Source organism: Onychomys torridus, chromosome 23, assembly GCF_903995425.1.
Source record: "Onychomys torridus chromosome 23, mOncTor1.1, whole genome shotgun sequence".
NCBI classification, from domain to species: Eukaryota; Metazoa; Chordata; class Mammalia; order Rodentia; family Cricetidae; genus Onychomys; species Onychomys torridus.
The window spans coordinates 2,478,714-2,501,962 of NC_050465.1; the positions used below are offsets into that span (position 1 = coordinate 2,478,714).

General features: G+C 41.5%; 1 protein-coding gene across 3 annotated transcripts in view; it reads left to right on the forward strand.

The window, feature by feature from the left end:
• Positions 1-23,249, forward strand: part of Dis3l2 (DIS3 like 3'-5' exoribonuclease 2) — a 328,899-nt gene that overhangs the window by 152,590 nt on the left and 153,060 nt on the right. For all 3 annotated transcript variants that reach the window (XM_036173185.1, XM_036173187.1, XM_036173186.1), the window contains exon 9: positions 16,312-16,485. In XM_036173185.1, the coding sequence (XP_036029078.1) occupies positions 16,312-16,485 (174 nt within the window). The remainder of the gene's footprint in view (positions 1-16,311; positions 16,486-23,249) is intronic.

Here is a 23,249-nt window from a genome sequence, read left to right on the forward strand (position 1 = left end):
CTATGAGAAGCTGGTGGTTCTCTGAAAACCCAGGTGTGAAACTGGAAGAAGGATTATGAGAAACTCATAGCCAGCAAGGCAGTAAAAGTGTTGCTTTTCTCAAGTGCCCTGACAAGACCAACCACCCTTCTGCTTGTGAGCCGAGCTCCTCTGCTTAACTTGTCATAGCAGCCATCCACCTGCACAGTAGCATGCATGGCCAGTCGTGGTAACATACTGAAGCCTGGATGGACCACAAGACAGAATTCATGGGGCAGACAATTGCATTGACCAAGTTTAAGACAGGTATTTTCCTAGGCAGTGGCTTGAAGTAGATGTGGGATCCAGACTTCTATGGCCTTCTGCCCCTTGAGCAGGACTGTAAACGCAACTGTCTGGGAAGGAATGTGGGGAAAGCAGGGGAAGTGAGTGTGCCATCAGTCTTAGCTACCACTGTAGTACAAAACGACATGTCTTAAGTTCTTCCACAGAAAGGAAATAATTTAATGAAGGAGAAGATAGAAGAAAGGCAGATCTAGGGTCACTTCCTGAAAGAGAACTCTTTGCCGACAGATCTCTTGCACTGAGAGTCTAGCATGGAGAGAAGGGGCGGCTGTCTGAAGAAGCTAGAGGAAGCGAGAGGACCAGAAACAGAAGACCCGTGGAAGAGAAAGAGGAGTGAAAAGCTTTGGGGAAAACAAGGTGAATTCTGCATGAAGGGAAGGTAGAAGACACTTACATGAACTTCCAGGCCCCAGCTTGGGTGAGGGTAGATACTGGTGGTGGTTTAAACACAATGTCCCGAGAGCAGCCTTGGTTTCCACCATAGCCTTTATTGATTCCCTGTCCTTTGCTACTTCCCTGGATGACAGTGTCTGCTTATGGCTCCAAGCTTTTGCACACATACTTCCTAACAGTGGCTTTCACCTCTGGGTGAAATACTTAGCTTTTAAATTCAACTCCTTTGGCTACTCAGAAAGTCTTCCCTGACTCCAGACCTCCTTCTGGGTATTCCCATAGCTTCTAATAAGTTCATCACTGCAGCTCAGATACTGTTCACTTGGCCATGTGTTCATTTTGATCAAAGATTCCTTAGGAAAAGGCTGGTCAGATGATTAGGTAGAAATGAAGGGGACTCTGAGGTCTGCAGACAGGTTTACTAGGAAATTCAGAAGGATGAAGGGGAATTTAGAGTGGAACCCAGAGTTCCATAACCTTCAGATTAATACCTGGTAACAGCATGAGACAAGTGTACAAATCAGGTGGAGGATGTCAATGTTAGGAGGTACTGATACTTAACAAAAGGATTGAAAAGAATATGAACATTTATAGAGTATATGTATGACATCAGTAGCTTTGGGAGGATCCATAAAGAAGCCATTGGCCTTGGATCCCATGTGCTGTAATTGCCTCTCTGGCATCCCCTTTGCCACTTTGGCAACTCAACTTAAGGGAAGCTTAGACGGCTTTACAGTTTGGAGACCCATGGTTGTTAGAATTGTTTTCTGTCTTGATGTTAGAATTGTCACGAGGGGGTCTCACTTGACTTCTCTTAACAATATATCTACCACCTTTTGTGAATTATTAGGCTTGTAGTTCTGTCAACACTCCAAAGGTAGTCTCAGTGAGCCCTTGCTGGCATTTAGGGACCAGTGCTTTTTGTCATAAATCACAGTATACTTAGTACTTTTAATATTTGGTAGTGGACTCTTGTCCAGAATAACCAAAGAGCCGCATTGGCTTTCTCTCTGGAATGATTTGCAATTATGTAATGAGATTTACAGTTTTAGGAACTCCTCAGCTCTCTTAAATCATCATTCCCTTTTGAAACCCTCACAGTAGCACTCATACTGGTATTTCTTAGACCTTTGTAAGATCTACTACCAAAACTCTAAAGATCACTGCCTCAGCCTCATCTCTTCTAGGATGCTGAGGACACAAAAATACCATGCTCACTTTCTCCTAGATTTGTAATGGTGTCTTCTCAAATGATGTAAGGCTAAATCCTGAAGGAAAAAGAAGAGTTTCACAGTAGCTACCTGAGAAGCAAATAGTGGTTTTTGGCATCACTGAAGGCTGAGGATGTAGGAGAAGAACTGGTTTAGAGCAAATGGATATATATCTTAGATTATTTAACAGATTTTGGGAACTTGGAGGGGAAACGAATAGGTCAATGCAGATGCAGTAAAGATGAAAGACTTATGGTTGAACTTGGGGATATTTGGGCTTGACTCTTGGAATGTGACGTAAAGGATGGGTTGCAACATTGCTGATTTCAGTGGGAGCAGCAGAGCCAATGGCTAAGCAAGTTCTGATTGCTGGGGTGTGTAGCGGAGAAGATGGTTGAGTGGGGTCTGCTTGAATATCTTTCTCTCCTGGCTCTGCACTTAAAGGGCCAGTCTTCAGATAGTTAGCTGACGGGAGCAAATACTTCTCTTAAGGTTTTGTTTTGTTAAGACAGGGTCTTACCATTTCGAACTGGCCATCCCAGAACTTGCTGTGTAGACCATCTGGCCTCAAACTCACAGAGATCCACCTGCCTCTGTCTCCTGAGTATTGAAATCAAAGCCACAAGCCACCATACCTGGCTTCTATTTGATTTTGAAGATATTAAATTTCTTTAGGGGATAGATATAAATTGATGATATGGTTAAAATTACTTTATGGAAATTTACTAAATGTAAATTTAATTTTAGCAGAAAAATGCAGTGGTGGCCAGGCTGCTAGATAAGGCAAGGGGAGAAATTAATATTATGGAGGCATTGTTTACAAGACTAGCAAACAGAAAAACAACTTTCTACAATCACCAACCCCCCTTGCACAAAATGAGTACTTTACTTTCCCAAGGGCACATTTCTATTTAAATAATCTAAGGGAGAGGCCAAGTTATATGACACAGTGAGATTTTACAAGTCCTTTCTGAACCATGGGTGTACCTGGCCTAAGAGGCAAAGAAATACAAATCAGGCTGAGGAGGGGGCTCTTTTTTGTGTGACTATTGGGCTCCACCTGGTGGCCTGTAAGGATCAGCTTTGGGGGAAAAATGCATCTTGAAGAAGTCAAGGGAATGGAGGAGAATGGTCCTGATACAGGCCTCTATTACTAAGTGGTTGCTTTCCCAGAGAACCTAGTCAAGACAGCTGTGGTCTGTGCACAGGAGCCGGAGCCCCTGGCTGCGTCCATGCCACCTACAGCACTCTCACCTCCAGGAACAGAGACAGCTGCTAGGGAAATGTTTGTTCCCACTTCTCCAAACCGTGCATCCCAACCTGGAAAGATTATGGGGTGCTGCTGGGTTGACAGCTTTGAGCTGTTCCCTGTGCTGGAGTCTTCCCAAGTCTGTCTCTCTTCTAAGGTAGATGAGGCCAATTCTGCAGGATCATCATGCCAAGGAACAAGCTGCCCAGAATGTGGGCATTGTTGCAGCTGTTTCCTCTTAGACAAGGAAAACCAAGAGGCAAAACCCAAGTGACCCCTCATGGAATTCAGCTCAATGTCTGAAAACTTGTTAGTTTCTGTAGACCTCAACACCAAGAACTGTACATTGCAAATTTAATAGATGGTTTTGTTTCAAAAGGTCAACTATGTAGCACCTAAAAAATTTCAGTTGTAAGAATTTTCTGGGTTCTGCTGTGGCCCAGACAATGTCAGCTCCTCCCTCCCCCATTGTGCATTTTAATTTTTTTTCTTCTCAGAAATGGGTTTTGATGAACCCAACTCTTAGATTTCTCAGTAAACAAACAAACAAACAAAAATCTCCATTAAAAAAAATCTGCCAAGAGGCAGAGCCAGGCGGATCTCTTTGAGTTCGAGGCCAGCCTGGTCTACCAAGTGAGTTCTAGGAAAGGCGTAAAGCTACACAGAGAAACCCTGTCTTGAAAAACCAAAAAAAAAAAAAAAAAAAAAGAAAGAAAGAAAACTGCCAAAGTCACCATCTCCACTACAATTCCTAATGCACCTGCTTAAAATATATTGGTGTGGACTTTGGATTGTGTCAGCCTTTCCAAACACTGGGCTTGCATTCAGCCTCTAGCTACTTCTTTGTGACAACATTGACTCACACTTCAAGACCTTCCCTCAAATCATTCGGTATTGTTCAACCTCATTTTTTGTGCCAGACATAGAGATAAAAGGATCAGGAATTCAAGGCCATTGTCAACTACATACTGAATTTGAGGCCAGCCTAGTATGCATGAGGCTCTATCTCAAAAAAAACAAAACCACCACCACCACAGCAAAAATAATCTTAGTTTCCACTCGTTTGTCTATGTTTTTACTGTTAATAAACATTTTCCCTGGGATCTCTGATGTGCTGCCTTTTGCTGTGTCATAGTACTGATCTCGAAGAGAAGGTAACTGACTGTCTACTCCTGATTATGGAAAACAATATGGACAATATATAGCTATAGACATTTTGTGTTTGCCACACTTTGTATGCCAGCAAGGCTTTGTGTGGTTACTGATGTTCTGGGCCCTTGGATCAGCCAGTGTTTGTTCTCCACTTGTGGCTTCTCAAGGCTGTGATATCATTTTATCTGCATGGAGTTTACAACACGAGTCATTATGTGTGGGAGTATTTATTTAAGGGCAGTGATGATAAAGCTGACGTACAAGAGTATATGTCCTGTGCATAGACTAGCTTTAAGGTTGGAGTGCAAAGAGTATTTAATAAAGAAAAGAGGCTAAGTGACCCAGGACACTACTGTGGGGAGAGTTTAGATAAACAGGCTAATTTGAAAGACTGTCTCTGTTATAACCTCTTCTGTAATTAGCTGGTCCTTTTCCTTAATAACTTTGACATTTCCTTATTACTCAGGGCAGTCAGTCTGGTGCTTCTCATAGAGAATATCTGTGCCCTCATAGTTGTTCCCACCAACTGGAAGAAGTTTGACTACACTGCCTATGCTACTTGTGTGTTAGGACCCAGTGTTCATGGGGAAGCTCTGCTAGGTGAGAAAGATTTGTGGTGATGACTGTTATAAGTTCACTACTGAGGAAATGCTTCTTCCTTACAACTGGTATTGCAATATCAATAATTTTCACTTTTACTTTTGAAAATATATGCACATTAAATATTGATAATTAAAATCATTTAAATATATACTTAGAGACAATGGAAAATTTCTAAAATATCACCCCAAGAATTCATTATTAAGCATTTGATATATATTTAATAAGATTAATTAATGAGATTATCATAGAAATGTTTATTATTTGGGAGCTGGTTTGATGGTTCAGTTGCTAAAGGCACATATAAACCTGGTGATCTGAATTCAATCCACAAGGTCTATGTAAAGATGGACGTACAGAACCAGCTCCACCAAATTGCCCTGTCTGACCGATGCCTTTTTCCTGCTCTTAACTGCTTCAGGATATCCCATGCTGCAGTCTGTTGAAATGGCACTATGATCAGTTTGTAGAGCACTGGTCATTGAGTTTGTAGAATCTTTCTCTCTTTGGGTATGTCATATGCTTTATCTTCTTTTAGTTCTTTGAGACTTCTTCACACTGATTTCTGTGGTGGCTACTCTAGTTTGAAGTCCCACTAACAGTAAAGGGGGGTTTTCTTTTGCCCATATCCTTACCAGCATTTGTTTTGGGTTGTTTTCTTGATCTTAGATATTCTGACTGGAGTAAAATGAAACCCCAATATAGTTTTAATTTATATTTCCCTAATTGGTAAGGTTGGAAATTTGTAACTTCATTCAGATCCATGGTCCTTTTTAATTGGGTTATTTGTTTTCTTGACTCTTGGTTTTTTAATTATTTGCATATTCTAGATACTAATTTTCTATCATATATAGATATATAATTGACAAAGATCTCTCCCATTATGTAGGCTTACTCATTACTTGATTCCTTTGCTGTACAGAAGCTTTGGAATTTTATGTGGGATTTCTATTTGTTAGTTGTTGATCTTAATTCCTGCCTGACTTGAGTCCAGGTCAGGAAGTCCTTTCCTACACCTGTATCTTGTAGGGTCCTGCCTATGTTTTCTTCTGGCAGTTTCAGCATTTCAAAGTTTCACACTGAAGTCTTTGCTCCATTTGGAGTTGGTTATTGTACAGGGTGATAGATAGGGGTTTAATTTCATTCTTGTAGACATCTGGTTTCCCCTGCACCATTTGTTGGAAATGCTGTCTTTTCTCTTGTTTGTATTTTTGGCCTCTGTCAACTATGAGATGGCTGTAATTATGTGTTCTCATATTTGGGTCTTCTGTTTTGTTCCATTGATCTACATGCCTGTATCTGTGCCAGTGCCATGCTAGTTTTACTAGTGTGGCTCTGTAATATAGCTTGAAATCCAGTGTGGCGGTCCTCCAGCATTGTCCTTCTTGCTCTGGGTTGTATCGGCTGTCCTGGGTCTTTTGTGATCCCATATGAATTTTAGGATCTTCTTTCTATGAGTAGTGCCATGGGGATTGTGGTTGATTGGGATGGCATTGACTCTAAGTCACCTTTTTAGCATGGCCATTTTCACAGTGTTAATTGTACCAATCTATTAACGTGTGGGGTCCTTCCATCTAGTGTATCCCTTAATCTCTTTCTTCAGAGATTTCAAGTTTTCATTGGAGAGATCTTTCACATCCTTGGTTAGGCTTATTCCTAGATATTTGATCTTATTGAAGCTATTGTGAATGAGAGTGTTTTTATGATTTTGTTCTCAGTTTGTTATTACTATACAGAAAGGATACTGATTATTGATTGATTTTGTATCTTAACTGAAAATGTTGATCATTTCTAGTTTTCTGGTAGAATTTTTGGGATCATTTACATACAATATTATATCATCTGCAAATAAAGGTAATTTGATTTCTTTTCCTTATTTGAATCTTTCAAATTTCCTTCTTTTGTCTTATTGCTCTAGCAGTGATCAAACTGTAGGTCATGACCTCTTTGGTAGGGGTCGGGGTAGAATGACCCTATCTATCCTGCATATCAGATAATTTACCTTACAATTCATAACAGTAGCAAAATTACAGTTATGAAATCACAACAAAATACTTTTATGTTTGGGGGTCACCACAACATGAGGTACTGTATTAGAGACTCACAGCAGTAGGAAGGTTGAGAGCCACTGTTCCAGGTGGTGCTTTCTAGCACTATATTGAAAAGGAGTGAGGAAGAGGACAATCCTGTCTTGTTCCTGATTATAATAGGATTGCTTCAAGTTTTTCTTCATTTAGGAGGATGTTGGCATGCGTTTGTCATATATAGCTTTTATTATGATGAGGTATGTTCTCTCTAGTCCTATTCTGTCTAGGGCTTTTATCATTGAGGCATGTTGGATTTTGTCAAAGATCCTTTCTGCATTAAGAGTGTCAAAAATCCTTTTCTTATTTTGAGATATTTATGTGGTTTTTGTCTTTAAGTCCATTTATATGATTCGTTTAATTTATTAACTTAGGTAGGAAAAAAGAATTGTGTGCTGTACCTATACCTCCTATAAGACTCAGAGATAGCAGCACAGGCCTACAGTTGAGGGAAAATGTGGGTTATAGTTTTCCTAGGGCTAGTTCCCACTATTTAAGTAGTGAAGTGAGGAAGAAATAGGAAAGGGCGAAAGGAAATTAAGTAATAACAGGAAGGAAAGTGTTGGCTAGAGGTGTGAGAAGCAGAGGGAAAGACTGATAGTAGGTTCGGAGTATAGGGGACAGACATAATGAGATGCCAGTTGGACTGGACAACTGAAACTTAAAGTTCAAAAGCATTTCAAAAGTCAATACTAATTTAAAATCTGAATTTAAAAAATGAACAGTAAAATGAAATAGAAGGTATATCTTCAGATCTTCAGTTATTGTGTCTTCCTGGTTAGGAAGGACACCCCCCCACCCCCCCACCCCCCCCCCCCCGTGTTTGCTATTGTTAGAAATCTAAATTATTCTCCTTTTTTCAGTACTGCAATTTTCTTTTCTTTTTTTTTTATAAACTGAATTAAAGGCAAAAACCATCTTAGATTTGTAGAAAGTTGTCAAGGTGGGCTGGCAGGATGGCTCAGTGGTTAAGAGCACTTGCTAAGGATCTGGATTGGTTCCCAGCACCCACACCAGGAGACTCACAGTCATCTGTAACTCCAGTTCCAAGGGATCCCACACTCTTCTGGCCTCCATGAGCTCACAAGCACCTGTAACTCCAGGAATCCCATCTGAACTGCAGTACCTCTAAATGAAAGGTATTTTTATGGTTCTGAAATTTACACTGAAGCGAAAATGTGAAAACAAACACTTGTGCAAGAGAAATACACAATCTACCAGTCCGTTTCCTAGTAGAGCTTTGTTCAAGGGAGTCTTGTGTTTAGGAGAGACCAGACTCCATGGGTAAGTAGATAGGGCATCTAAGGCCCTTCAATAGCATGGGCTTTCACTGTGCTGACTCATTAGATTTTTATCTTCAGTCTGTACACTATCAAATATATCTCCGGTGGAATCCATAATAAATTTATTTAAATGAGGCACTTGAGAAATGTCCTCTGGAACTTAGTAAAATAAATGTTAATTACTACTAATAGGAACTTGGAGATGTTGATTACATTTGGAAAGCAAAACTAAAATGTGATTTTTGTCTTTATAAGCCCTTGGCCCAGTATATAACCTGATGAATTTTGTTGCCAGAACAGAAAGCACAAGATGGGAAACATTTTCTCTTTAATTTTCATGACTTATGTGACAGTTTATGGGGTCAGGTCTATCACCACATGCTGACTATCCCTATCTTCTCCTTCACACTCTCTTTGCCACAGATATGGTCCAGTAACCCATGCTGGTCGTCCCTGGGGAAGGCCTCTGTTTTATCACCTGGTAGATTTTCAGTAGGTGTTTATGACAGCCTTGTTCTCTTATGATTTTGCATTTGGAAAACTTTAGCTCTGACATTCAGTGATTTTCTTAGAATATGTTTCTCTGGTGATTTTCTGTGTTAGTTCTTCCTGAAACGTGACTTAGCCTGTCTGAAAATCTAAACTTCCTTTTATTTCAGGAATATTGTTGATTTCTGGTCCTCCCATCTCGAACCTCCTCTGGCTCTGCCAGTGGTAAGGTCCTTTTGACCTGCTGATTGGTGTGTGGTTTGTCTCACTGCTGTGACGATGAAGACATAACAGAGAACCCTCCGCCTGACGAGAGCAGCTTTTGGCAGGCTCATTTTGGTCACAGTTTAGGGTGCTATCCATCCTTGCGAGCATGGGCTGGCAGCGAACGTTATGGCCACAGTCAGGAATCCAACCACACTGAATTCTGTGCTCAGCTCTTCTCCTTTTTATTCCGTGTATTAAAACTGCACTAAGGATCACGAAGTACACTTTTTTCACAGCCTGTGGGATGGTGCTGCTCACATGAACTAACCTAATCTAAATAATCCCTCTCAGACATGCCCAGAGATTTGTTTCCATGCTGATTTTAAGTCCTTCCATGTGGACATTCAAGATTACCCATCACAACCTGCCGTTCGCAAGTTTCCTCTATGCCTTTCTGAAGTCTTTGTACTTCAGTTTCATTGTCCTCCCTTTCCCTCCCTCATCGTCCCTCCCTTTCCCCCCTCATCGTCCTCCCTTTCCCCTCATCGTCCTCCCTTTCCTCCCCATCGTCCTTCCCCTCATCGTCCTCCCCTTTCCCTCATCGTCCCCCTTTCCCCTCCATTGTCGTCCTTCCCCTTATCGTCCTCCCCCCATCTGTCCTCCCTTTCCCCCATCGTCCCTCCCTTTCCCCCCTCATCGTCCTCCCTTTCCCTCCCTCATCGTCCTCCCTTTCCCCCTCATCGTCCTCCCTTTCCCTCCCTCATCGTCCTCCCTTTCCCCTCATCGTCCTCCCTTTCCCCCTCATCGTCCTCCCTTTCCCCCTCATCGTCCTCCCTTTCCCTCCTCTCATCGTCCTTCCCTTTTCCCCTCATCGTCCTTCCCTTTCCCTCCCTCATCGTCTCCTCCCTTCCCCTCATCGTTCCTCCCTTTTCCCTCCCTATCGTCCTCCCCTTTCCCTCCCTCATCGTCCTCCTTTCCCTCCCTCATCGTCCTCCCCTTTTCCCTCCCTATCGTCCCCCTTTCCCCTCCCTCATCGCCTCCCTTTCCCTCCGCTCATCGTCCTCCCTTCCGCTCCCTTTCCTCCCTCCCTCCCATCGTCCTCCCCTTTCCCTCCCGTCATCGTCCGCCCTTTCCCTCCCTCATGGCCTCCCTTCCCTCCCTCATCGTCCTCCCTGGTCCCTCCCTCACATCCTCCCTTTCCCTCCCGCATCGGCCTCCCCTTTTCCCTCCTCATGTCCTCCCTTTCCCTCCCTCATCGTCCTCCCTTTCCCTCCCTCATGCGTCCTCCCTTTCCCTCCCTCATCGTCCTCCCTTTCCCTCCCTCATCGTCCTCCCTTTCCCTCCCTCATTGTCCTCCCTTTCCCTCCCTCATCGTCCTCCCTTTCCCCCCTCATCATCCTCCCTTTCCCCTCATCGTCCTCCCTTCCCCCCCCTCATCGTCCTCCCTTTCCCTCCCTCATCGTCCTCCCTTCCCTCCCTCATCGTCCTCCCTTTCCCTCCCTCATCGTCCTCCCTTTCCCTCCCTCATCGTCCTCCCTTTCCCTCATCGTCCTCCCTTTCCCCTCATTGTCCTCCCTTTCCCTCCCTCATCGTCCTCCCTTTCCCCTCATCGTCCTCCCTTTCCCCTCATCGTCCTCCCTTTCCCTCCCTCATCGTCCTCCCTTTCCCCTCATCGTCCTCCCTTTCCCCCCCCCATCGTCCTCCCTTTCCCCTCATCGTCCTCCCTTTCCCCTCATCGTCCTCCCTTTCCCTCCCTCATCGTCCTCCCTTTCCCTCCCTCATCGTCCTCCCTTTCCCTCCCTCATCGTCCTCCCTTTCCCTCCCTCATCGTCCTCCCTTTCCCTCCCTCATCGTCCTCCCTTTCCCTCCCTCATCGTCCTCCCTTTCCCCTCATCGTCCTCCCTTTCCCTCCCCCATCGTCCTCCCTTTCCCCTCATCGTCCTCCCTTTCCCCTCATCGTCCTCCCTTTCCCCCCTCATCATCCTCCCTTTCCCCTCATCGTCCTCCCTTTCCCCTCATCGTCCTCCCTTTCCCCTCATCGTCCTCCCTTTCCCCCCATCGTCCTCCCTTTCCCCCCTCATCGTCCTCCCTTTCCCCTCATCGTCCTCCCTTTCCCCTCATCGTCCTCCCTTTCCCCCCATCGTCCTCCCTTTCCCCCTCATCGTCCTCCCTTTCCCTCATCGTCCTCCCTTTCCCCTCATCGTCCTCCCTTTCCCCTCATCATCCTCCCTTTCCCTCCCCCATCGTCCTCCCTTTCCCCTCATCATCCTCCCTTTCCCCCTCATCGTCCTCCCTTTCCCCCTCATCATCCTCCCTTTCCCCTCATCATCCTCCCTTTCCCCTGTCTATTGGTTTAAATATTAAGGCCACTCCACGTAGTTAAAAGGGGGGTTCATTTTGCGGGGTAACTTACAAATGAAGGGATAGGATGCAGGGTCTGGGAAGGGTGAAGCGCAGTCCGGCGGTGTTCTCTGGAGAACTCGGCTTGGTCTACCTCCGGTGTCCAGGGTCCAGGAACCAAGAGAACCGGCCCATCTGGATCTCAGGTCTTCAGGGTCCTCTCTTGGCTCCGCCTTTTAGGTGTGACAGTTCCCAAAACCTCATAGGGGGTGGTACTTCAGGTGGAAGCTGGACAGCTACCCACTGCACCTGTCCTCCCCATCGTCCTCCCTTCCCCTCCCTCTCTATAGTCCCCCCTTTGTGATGTGTTTCTTTGTAACCATTTACAAGTGTGAATCACTTTGTAACCATTTACAAGTGTGAATCACTTTGTAACCATTTTCAAGTGTGAATCACTTTGTAACCATTTACAAGTGGTGTCACTTTTCCTAGAATGGCTGCTGGCCGGATCTTGTTTAGCTGGTGGTTCTGTTCTTCCTGCGTATTTCTGAGGTCCCCAAACCCGAAGCTATCGAGACTTATTCCTTATGCACTTGAGCTGTTGTTTCAAGTGCTTGACTCCCAGGGCTGTGTCCAGTTTGGGTTGTGGCTGTCACTTTGTAGTTATTTTCTTGGAGGTTATTTAACTCCTTCTCTGTGCTTTCCTTTAACCCTTCCTTGCTTACAGTCTGTATGTGTTTTTAAACTTGAACATGGTCTATGTTTAAATGTTATGTAATATGTATGTGATAGTCACTTGTTGGCAGATGATGCATTCCAAGACCTCTGATGATGCCTGAAACCACAGATGGCACCGAACCCTACATACACTATGGATTTGCCTATACATCTGAACGTTACGATCAGGTGTAACTTATTAGACACAGCAGGAGATCAGCAGCAGTAACTGACCAAATGGGATACTGTCACTCTTCCACTGTACGGACAGTGTTAGGTAACTGAGTCTGCTGGACTCTAAGTGCTGTGATGCCACAGAAGTTGGTCTGATGAGATAAAAGTTGACTGCAAGTAACTAACGAATGGGCTGTAGTGCAGAGCAAAGGGCTTGACAGACTAGAAGCATGCCCTGAGCAAGACCTAGCAGCGTGGTGGGAGATTGTTACCCAGAATAGCACGTGACTTAAGATGTATGGTTTTTTTCTGGTTTTTTTCCGTCTAGTAATTCCTAACCATGGGTGGGTAACTCTGGGTAACTCAGACCTTGGAAAATAAACCATGGAGAGAGAACTGCTGTAAGGCCCTTCAGAAGCTGAATCTTAGGAAACTCCCTTTGTTCATGTTTTTAGAAATGTTTCTACATTAGGTGTAGGAGTACCATTTGTGGCCATATTGTATCTTGGAGAAGATTGTCCAGCTTCATAGGGTGAGACTCTGATGTTTATTGTTCTCTGGATCTACCTTACCTGTGCTAGTGCCAAAAAACCCTCACGTACAAGAACACATTTCTTTTCATGTAGGTATAGTTCTCTCAAACTGAACTATATCTCACTATTTGTACTTCTCCCAGCAATTATGTAGTGATCTGATCAATAAATAATTAATTATTTAGTGTAATTTAAATCCTATCTTGAGTTTGAAGCCAACCTGGACTACATAGTTACACTCTGTCTCAAAAAAAAAAAAAAAAAAAAAAAAAAAAGCAGTGTCCTATGCCTCAGCACCATATGTATGTAACGTTTTTACATTAGTCTAACCATTTTTTACTTCTGAGGCATCTTTCAGCTGCTTTGAATTTCAAATAAAGAAGTCAATAGTGTACTTCATGGCTATTTTTATCAGTCAGGGTTTTCGTGTTCTCTACTTCAAAGTAAAAGGAGTTATTGTATCCCTAGTCATAGTTATAAAAGACCTGAAAGACCATCACACTGGAGGTAATTGTAAGCCAGTCTTGAAAGACTGGCATCATGTGTTTTCTCTTATTTGTAGTTCCTAGATTGTATATAGATATATAAGCATTATGAGGACAAGATTTATTGTTGAAGAATCCTGGGCAGTTTGTATATTTCAAGGAATTTGCCTGTTTCTTTCAGGACATTGGATTTATTGGATACAAATCACTAGTCACTCCCGTGTCCTTTTCCTGCTTGTGTGATGTTAATGATGCCCCCCTCGTGCTCTCCTCCTTGGAGTCTGTGTCTTTGCCTCTCTTCTTCTTGAGCAGTCTAACTAGGGTCTCATCTGTTTTACTCTTTCTGCATGGTTTCTGTTCTGTCTGTTAGTTTTTGTTTCTTTATTTTTCTCTTTCCTGTTACTTACCTGGATTCTAATTGTCCTTTGTCTTAGATAGAGTTTCTATTGCTGTGATTAAAACATCATGAACTAGGCAATTTATTTTTAAAAAAAGCAAGCATTTAATTAGGCTTACAGTTTCCAAGGTTAGAGTCTTGACTGTGGGCACTACACAGTGTCCCTAGAGGGTCTGGGCTGGTGAGCAGGTGTCTGTGGACTGTGGAGCTGCTCTTCGATGGCATCTATGTGAGAAGTGGGACTAGCCCAACTCAACAACTGCAGTATTCTAGTGTCAGGCCACAGGTCAGAATTTGCTAAACGTCTGCCAATATGACAGCCAGACCCTTGATTCTCATTTACTGTGCACCTAAGAAGTCTGGCCACCTGGCATCCACCCTTAATATAGGAAACAGAATCTTATTCACAGGAATTGAATGACTCTGGTAAAGGCCCTAATGCCAGATTGAGGCTCCTTGCAGGAGGAGCTAAAGGTGGACCCCTGGCCGTCCTAGTGGATAAACAGGCACACGTTACAGGGAAGGCAGCTCTTTTTGGTCTCCCCGATCCCCTCCTTCCCAGAGACAGCTCCTTAAGGATGGTACCATGTTCTGATGTGTGTCTGGATCTGACACTGAGCTCACACTTGTAACCTGTGTGTGGATGAGAATTCTTACAAGAGTAGAGAACTGTCCTTTTTATTTTTTATTTAATTAAAATATAATTACATTACTTCTTCATCTTCCTCCTGCCGCTTCTATGCCCCCACTCCCTCCCAAATTCATGGGTCCTCCTCTTCTTTAACCATTATTGTTAGGTATACATATAAACAAATAAATATTTAAATACAACCCGCTGAGTTCATTCATTGTTGCCTGCATGTATATGTTTCTAGGGCTGACTGACTGGTGTTGGATAACCAGTCAGGGGGTTCAACCCTGGGGGTACTAATTGTCCTTTTATCAGCAGTTGTTAATTGTAGCTCTTCATCTAGGGGTGGGGCCACATAAGAGTTCACTCATTTATAGTGGGATGTTGAACATTGTTGGGATCATTTCGGTCTTCTTTGGGTAGCTATGTTGAAACTTCATGGGTGCAGCTTCCTTGTCAGAGCCAGAAGGCACAGTCTCACTGCAGACTTCCTGCCTTCCGATGCTTACAATTTTTCCAGCCCGTTTCACATGATGTTTCCTGAGTCTCGTGAGTTGTGTCGTAGATGTATCGACTGGCACTGAGCACACCCTGGTCAGTTGTTCTCCGAATTTTAACTAGTTGTGCTAACACCCTTGTTCACTGTTGGTGGGCCATGACCTGGTGAAGCCGCCACGGAAATCAGAGTGGAGAATTCTCAAAAAGCCAAAAGTAGATAGACCGTATGACCACGCTAATGCTCTTCCTTGGCGTGTGCCCAAAAGATTCAGCATCCTACTCGATGGATGCTTGCTCAGCTGTGTTTACTGCCACTCGGTCCCAAGGGGCTAGGACATGGAAGCAAGGCTTCAGTTGTGAATGCCCTTCAGTTGATGAATGGATAATGAAAATGTGGAGTATATACACAGTGGGATTCTACTCAACTTTAAAGAAAAATGGAATCATGAAATTTGCAGGTGAATGGATAGAGCAAGAACATATTATACTGAGTGAAGTAACCCAGTCTCAGAAAGACAAATGTTACTATGTTCTTTCTCATTTCTGGTCCTTAGCTCTGAATTTATCCATTTTAATATATGAGACACACCTTTTAAAAGATAGAACTCAAGTCATAATGTCAGGGTTGCCCTAGTATATGGCATCTTGGGTTTTTTGTTGTTGTGGGTTTTTTTTTTGTTTGTTTGTTTTGTTTTGTTTTAAGACAGAGCCTTACTATGTGATCTTGGTTGGACTGGAACTTGCTATGTAAAGCATGCTGGGCTGGAACTCACAGTCATCTACTTGTCTGTGTACTACCACACCCAGCACCATCTTGTTTTTTGACAGGCCAAGCATAAAATAAATATGAATAGTAGCTTGCTGCATGGCTGGATTGTACACTTAAATTTTCTTTCTGTTTATTTTCTCCATAATTTAAACATAACTTTTGTGTTTGGATAAAATCCTTTAACATTTCAAAGGTACATTCTAATAGAATGGCAAAACAAGTATGAGCTCCAACTCTAACTTAGTGAGCGTGACCTAAGGTGTTTATAAGCATCTGAAGCTCATAATTTGAGCTGTCTTCTCCCCTAAGGTTCTAGAGACGGGGCTGAGTTGTTTCCTCCTTTCCTCTAATCATCATAATTTAGCAGCAAACTAAATTGGTTAAACTTTTCTAAAGGAGCTTGCCAAAAGATCCATGCAGAGATTTCACAGTATCAGTGTTGAAGCTGGATGTGGCGGCATGTACCTATAATCCCAGCACTTGGGAGGCTGAAGCAGAATCCCCATTGGGAGAGCAGCCTGGGCTATATAATAAGACTGCCAAAACAAAGGTGTTCGAGACCAATTTTGTCTTCGCCATGAGGAAAATGGCAGAAGTTCCAAGAAGTTCTGCTTTTTGCCCTCTTCCCCTGGTCAGAATTTGTTTTGGAAGGTACAATTATACTATGGTCATGGACTTCATTAGGACTTTCATAATTACTCATTTTAGAGAAGAGACTGGGGCCCACATTTCTTTGTTCACTAATACAATTGTCCATTCTCTGCTCTATCCACAGGCAACTAGCTAAGAGTCTTGGGCAGGCTGGTGAAATCGAGCCTGAAACAGAAGGGATCCTGACAGAATATGGTGTGGACTTTTCTGATTTCTCTGCAGAAGTTCTTGAGTGTCTCCCTCAAAGGCTGCCCTGGACAATTCCTCCTGATGAGCTGGGCAAGAGAAGAGACCTAAGGTAAATATGGGGAACACTTGGTAACAGCTGTTCCTGCTCTGTCTTCTCTCCCAATGCTTCTAGGGGCTGGACGGAGATGTTTCCTTCTTTTTGTCCGATGTTTGGATTCAGTTGCAAATCTGGTGCTTCTGTACCAGAAGTCAGTAAGTTCTGGATTACCAGCTAAATCCAGCCCACTACTTGAACTCATTTACTGAAGATGGATTTCATACTTTTTAATAGTTTGCAAAATTACAGTAATAGTTAACAGTTAGGAATAGTTAGTAATTTTCCTAAAATTTGATATGAGATTCGTAATTCCTTGTTCGGTCAGAGTGCAGTAGAACATAAGTGGGCATGATTCTTTACCCAGCCATTCTGCATGACAACTTCAGAGTAATTCCACACAAGTGTGGCCTAAAATATTGACCCTCTGGCCTTTGGCAGAAGTTTGCTTCTACAATGGTTCTAGACCATTCCAATTCCTAAAGATGCAGGTGCCTTTTCCTATTCTCTCCTTGCTGGACCCCAAAGTTTCCTTTTAAAAACAGTCAAAGCTATCTGCTTAGAAGTGCTTCCTCTAAATGGGCCTCTCTAGGCACATAGCAGAGGATTCAGGACCTTTTGCTTGGAGTCTCATTTTAAAGCTTTACTTTTAGGTCTGGAATTTATTGGAAAGTACTTTTGTGGTATTTTTATAACAACATCTTCTTTGAAGATGTTTCTTCATTGTGGGATGTTAGTTCTTTTCTGATATTTCTTTTCAGAATTTGGTTTCAGTACTGGCATTCATTCTGGATGCCACATGGAGATACTTAGAACCAAGAAAGTTTTCATACAACCCACCACGGGAGCTGTGGAAGGTTTTTGCTAAGGTTATCCCGTGTCAGACTCTTTCCACTACACTTGCTTGCTCTGTAGCTGAACTTAGGGTATCTTCAGCTCCAAGTGTCCTATACACCACCAAGTGTAAAGGTGCTTTCCTGCCTTCACATGTATTGTCTCTTTTGGAACTTACTGTCTTTGTTGTTGTTGTTGTTGTTGTTGCTGATGTTGCTGAGAGTGTGTGAGGAAAGTGAGATAATAGTCCTTTCCTTCTTATTAATGTGGCTGATGGAAATACATGTTGTATTCAAACTCATTTGGCCCAAATGTGGTCCTGGATGTTAGTACACTTGAGTTCTTGCGGGTACGTAGAGTGTTATCTCCTCTGGGGCATTGAACCTGAACCTTCTAGATCCTTTGTTGCCTCATGTACAATTGAGAAGTTTACTGAGATCTTTGATTGAATTAGACTATATAAAAGACTTTAATAAAGCTAAATGTGTTGGCACAGGGTTATAATCTCAGCGTTTGGGAGAGTGAGGCAGGAGATTCAGGCTGTGCCACAGGTCTTGCATATGATTAAGATATATTATATTCATGTAGGAAATTGTCAAAGAATAAAAAGACATGTGAAAAAGGCTAAAACCAAACAAAAGAAAAGGGAAAAAGTAATAAAGAATGATTAAATTTTAATAATAATACTTATTATTATTATTTGAAGTGTAACTTAGTGCCAATTCAATTTAAATGTACCCTTTACCCCAAACTCTACTTATAGAAATATGTACTACTGAGAGAAATGTACAAAGATTTATGAGCAAAGATCTTTCATCATTGTTTTACTGTAAAGGGGAAACAGGAGACACTGCTAAGTCCTTCAGGAATGGAATGGCTTAACAATCTATGGTCCATCCATTCATATGGTAACATGACCTCCAGCTCTGCAGAAAAAAGGAGACTGGATCCATATGATCTGTCCTGGAGGGAAACCATCAAATATTGTTAAATGAAAGAAGCAAAACGTAGGTTAATATGAATATAATCCTATTTTTGTGAAGTCAGTGGTCCAGAGCTATATAAGTACACATACACACAAAAAAAATCACATGTATGTGTCTATGCATATATACATATTAAAATATGTATGTGTAGAAAATGATGTGGAAGGAAGTAAATCAAACTGGTCATATACATGACTAACATGGGAAGTTGGTTCAGGGGAGCAGTAAGAAGGCAGGGAAGCAGTAGTCACTGTTCACTTAGCATACTATTCCATTGCTAAAATCTTTAAAATAACTGTAAGAAGTCATAAATACAAACATCAGAAGATAAATATATTCATTTCTTTCTGACCTGATCATAGTCTGCAGAAAAATACTAAACATTTCAGTGGTCACAGGGGACTAGAGCTGCTTCAGGTTATCCTCTTAAGGCTCCATCTTGCCTTTGGTTTGGCCATTGTTGCCTTCTGGGCTGACCTGCAGAATAGACTTGCTGTGCAGAAAGCTTCTGTTAAAGTCTTAACTGTGTGCCCTGAGAAGGGGCCCAGAAGTAGAGGACCTTTGTGATGTTTTCTGCTGTTAATGTAGTAACAGATGTTTAAAAATTCCTTTAACTTTCCAATGTTTTCACTGCCATCTGTCCCCAAGATTATGTTTCTAAAATTCACATCAGACTCATTTATTCTTTTACATTTACCATTTTTAAATGGTTTCTTGATATCTAAAGTAGTCACCTTTAAACATTGGTGAACATGCATTCCCACTAATGCATGTCTCTTTAAAATTATAAAAAAAATTGCTGGGTGGTAGTGTCTCATGCCTTCAACCCCAGCATTCAGGAGGCAAAGCCAGGTGGATCTCTGTGAGTTCGAGGCCAGCCTGGTCTACAGAGTGAGATCCAGGACAGGCACCAAAACTACACAGAGAAACCCTGTCTTGAAAAACAAAACAACAAAAAATTATAAAAAATTTTAATATATTACTAATCTGTTATTTATATTATAAACCTAAGTGAAAGTAGAAAAATAAAAATGAAATGAATTTTAAATATTTTAATATTTTCATGAAAGGTATTAAAAACCTTTTAATACCTTTATAGTGATAATTTTACTTTTGGTAAAAGCAATTCAACTGGGTGTTATTGTTGTTTTTAAACTTTGCTGAAATAACTTGTAGTATGTAATAACTTGTAGTATTGAATATCTGATTGTAAGTTCTGTTTTTGTTTTTTTTTTTTCTGTTTTTTTAAAACGGGGTTTCCCTGTGTAGCTTTGCGCCTTTCCTGGAACTTACTTGGTAGCCCAGGCTGGCCTAGAACTCACAGAGATCCGCCTGCCTCTGCCTCCCAAGTGCTGGGATTAAAGGTGTGCGCCACCACTGCCCGGCTTGTATGTTTTGTTTGTTTAGACAGTGTCTCAATATATAGCTGTGGCTGGCCTAGAACATGTTATGTTCTATAAGGAATTCACAGAAATGCATCTGCCTCTGTCTCCCAAGTGTTGAAACTAAAAGCATGTGCCACATAACTAGCTAGATGCATACAGACAGGTGCTCTGCAACTGACCTATATCCTTAATCCTATTTAAAAAAAAAAAAAAAAGTATTCACTAACCATAATACTCATTTTTTAGGTTCTATGCAAGAATTCTATTCAAGTTTATTTGAAACACAGGTAATACTTCTCTGTCTTTCCTATGCCAGTCAGTTCTTGTGGACTGATTGAAAAGTGCTTCATTATTAGCTTTTGGTTTTGTTTGCTTTGTTTTTTGAGACATGGTCTCACTCTATAGCTTAAACTGGCCTTAAACTCCAGGCTTCCTGCCTCAGCCTCCCAAATGCTAGGATTACAGGCATGCACCATCATTCCCAGTGTTAGACATTTTTTAAAAGCTCATAATCCTCAGCAAACTCTTTCAGTGACATCGTAAAATCTAGTTGTAAAGTTCTGGTATGTAGTTTGGGTGTGTACATGTGAGCAATTTAGTAGTTTGTACATAGACACAATTTTAAACAAGTAATATGATAGTAGAGGCATGTCTGTTAAAAAAGATCTGGATGTGGAAGGCTCTGGGTTTGATCCTGGCACTGCAAAACAAAAATAACAAAACAAAACTTTAATGTTCTTCTAAATATAAATATAGTATTATGTTTTCAAATTCAATAACCCAATTTCCTTAATGTTAAAGTTCTGTCCTCCCCTTGAAGGGACATTCACTGTGTTCAGTTTTTCTAAGTTTCTTTGGTCAGCCATTGTCATGTGGTCACAGCCAGGCTGTGATGAGCTTCTACAAGAAGGACCAGTTCTGCTACCTTCTGGGTGCTACTGTTTTTAGGAGCACTGTTACTGTTATCTTAAGCTTCTGCATCTTTCCAGTAATATTTTATAAGTTATCTGTGTTATAAAGGTTAATCTAGCTAAAACTAAGTGAGATCTGCAAGTGAGATGTAAGTAGGTATGGCAAATATCTGTAAGTCACAGCTGATTCAGGAACCAATGAGAGAGCCCATGGTATGAGTTTTTTCTAAAATGTTGACTCTTGTATCTACACATGACACTTATACTGACCCATACATGTAGTCAGGTCAATAGGGCTAATTCATGTATTTATGTATGTAGTCTTGGTGAATTTCTAATTTTTTTATGATAAAAATGTGTATAAAGTAAAATCTGTGACTCTACTAATGTATTTGGGTCTGATTAGCTTCTTTTCTTTGTCTGATATGATAGGTTTATTTAGTTTATCAACTAACAAAGATTTTTTATATGCCATCCCTGGACACAGAAATATCCAACAAATAGAAATACATATGAGTTTCTGCCCCTGTGAGTCTTCTCCCTTAGTCTCATGTCAAAGGACATGAATGAAATCTATTAAGCAATAGTCAGATAGTTAAAGTGTTTAAATATTTGATAAATTTAATGGAGAGAAGTAGTTAGAATAAGTATTTGTAATAGTGTGATGCGTTCTTCTCTGAGATCCCATGTCTTCAAAGGCATTCTAAAAGCAGCGTTCACTTGCCTGAATTAGACCAAAGAACTCAGATTGAGTCCTCGTGCATGTTATAAAGTGTCTTTTATTGAATAAATTAATAGTTGTTCTCCAGAATCCCAAAGCCACTCTTCTGTGACTTTTTAAACTTTTCTTCCTTTGTTGCTGAAACATTTATATATATTTTATATGTATGTAACATACATATACTATATATGTGTGTGTGTACATATAGATATGCATGTGCCAAGCATTAAACTGGCCACTGAAAATACAAAGACAACTGAGGTGTAGCACTTTATCGGCAGAGAGTAGCAGGTGCTACAACATGGCTATGAACACTGACCAAAGGTAAGGTCACTGGTTGGGTGAACTGAGAGCTAAGAATCAAGGCAATATTTATTAACTGGAGTGACTGAAATCATCTCCGTTTTAGGGACACGCTCGAGCTACAGAATGACTATGTACCATTAGACTGTGAGATCCTCTGAGAAGACTTGGAAGCCATCTGTAGCTTCTTGCTCCTCTCTTCCCCGGTCACCATGCCTTGGAACCTGCAGTGTTCCTCTGGCTGTAGCTACGTAAGAGCTTCTACATACCCGTTTAGGTTTGGTATTTAACAATTATATTTGGAACAGAAAAGTTCCATCAATCTTTAAACCTCATAATCCAATTATGTCAGTAAAATTCCAGTTTTTTAGTCCAGTGGAATTGGGGTAATATTTTGCAAACTAAAGTTGAGAGAAATAGTGTTTATTTTGAAAAGAAAAATGGTTGGTTAGCAGTTTTTAAGAAGTAAGGCTGGTGTGAACTCACAGGGGTGATCTGGCCCTTCTGATTGAGCTCACCATTCTTTTCGACCTTTGGCTCCCTTCCCTGGAGAATCCCTACTTACATGCCTAGACTTGTAGCTCTTTTTAGCAGGGCACTTGAGGTTAAACAATATCAATCCTGCAAAAGTTTGGGGACTAGGAAAATACTGTGTCTGAGGGAACTGGTTGTATCTGAAGCCTGAGAAACGCCAGGGTTATTTCCAAAACTGGTTGCATTTTTTTCTCATTTCATTCATATTGTTTTGTTTCCTTTGTTACTAAACTAGAAGAGGAAACTGAAGCTTAAAAGTTCAATTCAAGTAGAAAATGAAAACCTAAATACATTGGAGGGAAAAATACCATGTTAACCTGATTTTTATGTTTTCCCAATAGCTAGTATTATTGTAGACATTTGAATCACATCACTTTTTGGTAAAGCCATGAGCTTCATTGAAGCAGGGATGGTTTCTATAGCTTTTTACAGGAGAGTTTGTGGTATCTATTTCTTTACTATTCCCTCAATAAAAAGGAAGTCCAGTGACCTCCACTGGACCATTACAAATGTGAAACTTGGCACTTAAAATTGCTTGCTCTAAATTTTCCAATTGCTTTCTCTCTCTCTCTCTCTCTCTCTCTCTCTCTCTCTCTTTCTCTCTCTCTCTCTCTCTTTTTCCATTTAATGTCGTTCTGCCAACTGGTGATTTTATTATTATAAACAGGACATTGTATTCACTTTTAAGAAGAAATATGAAGCTGGGGGTAAAATTACAAACTGTAGCTTCTCAGCTGCCAAAATAGAAAACAATGAGCTAAAAATACTGAGCACAGAAAGGGTGTTGTGGTAAGAAATATTGAAATATCTTCAAGGTGGAGAGTTCCCAAAGAAATTTTCTTCTTACTCCAGGTAAAACCAACCTTGAAATAACAATTTGAAAGGAGAGTCATATAATACTAACCTCTTTCAGGTCAAGCCTTTTGTGGGAAAGCTTTCAAACATAACTAACATTAAATGACTAATGATCTTACTGTTTATTGGGAAGTCCAATATGATTAAATTGCCATTTAGGAAAAGGTTCCTTGGAGAAAGCAGGGTAGCAGTGTAGAGGAACACTAGAAGTCAGTCCTGTCTCCCCCGAGATCTCCCGTGACGTTGAGCA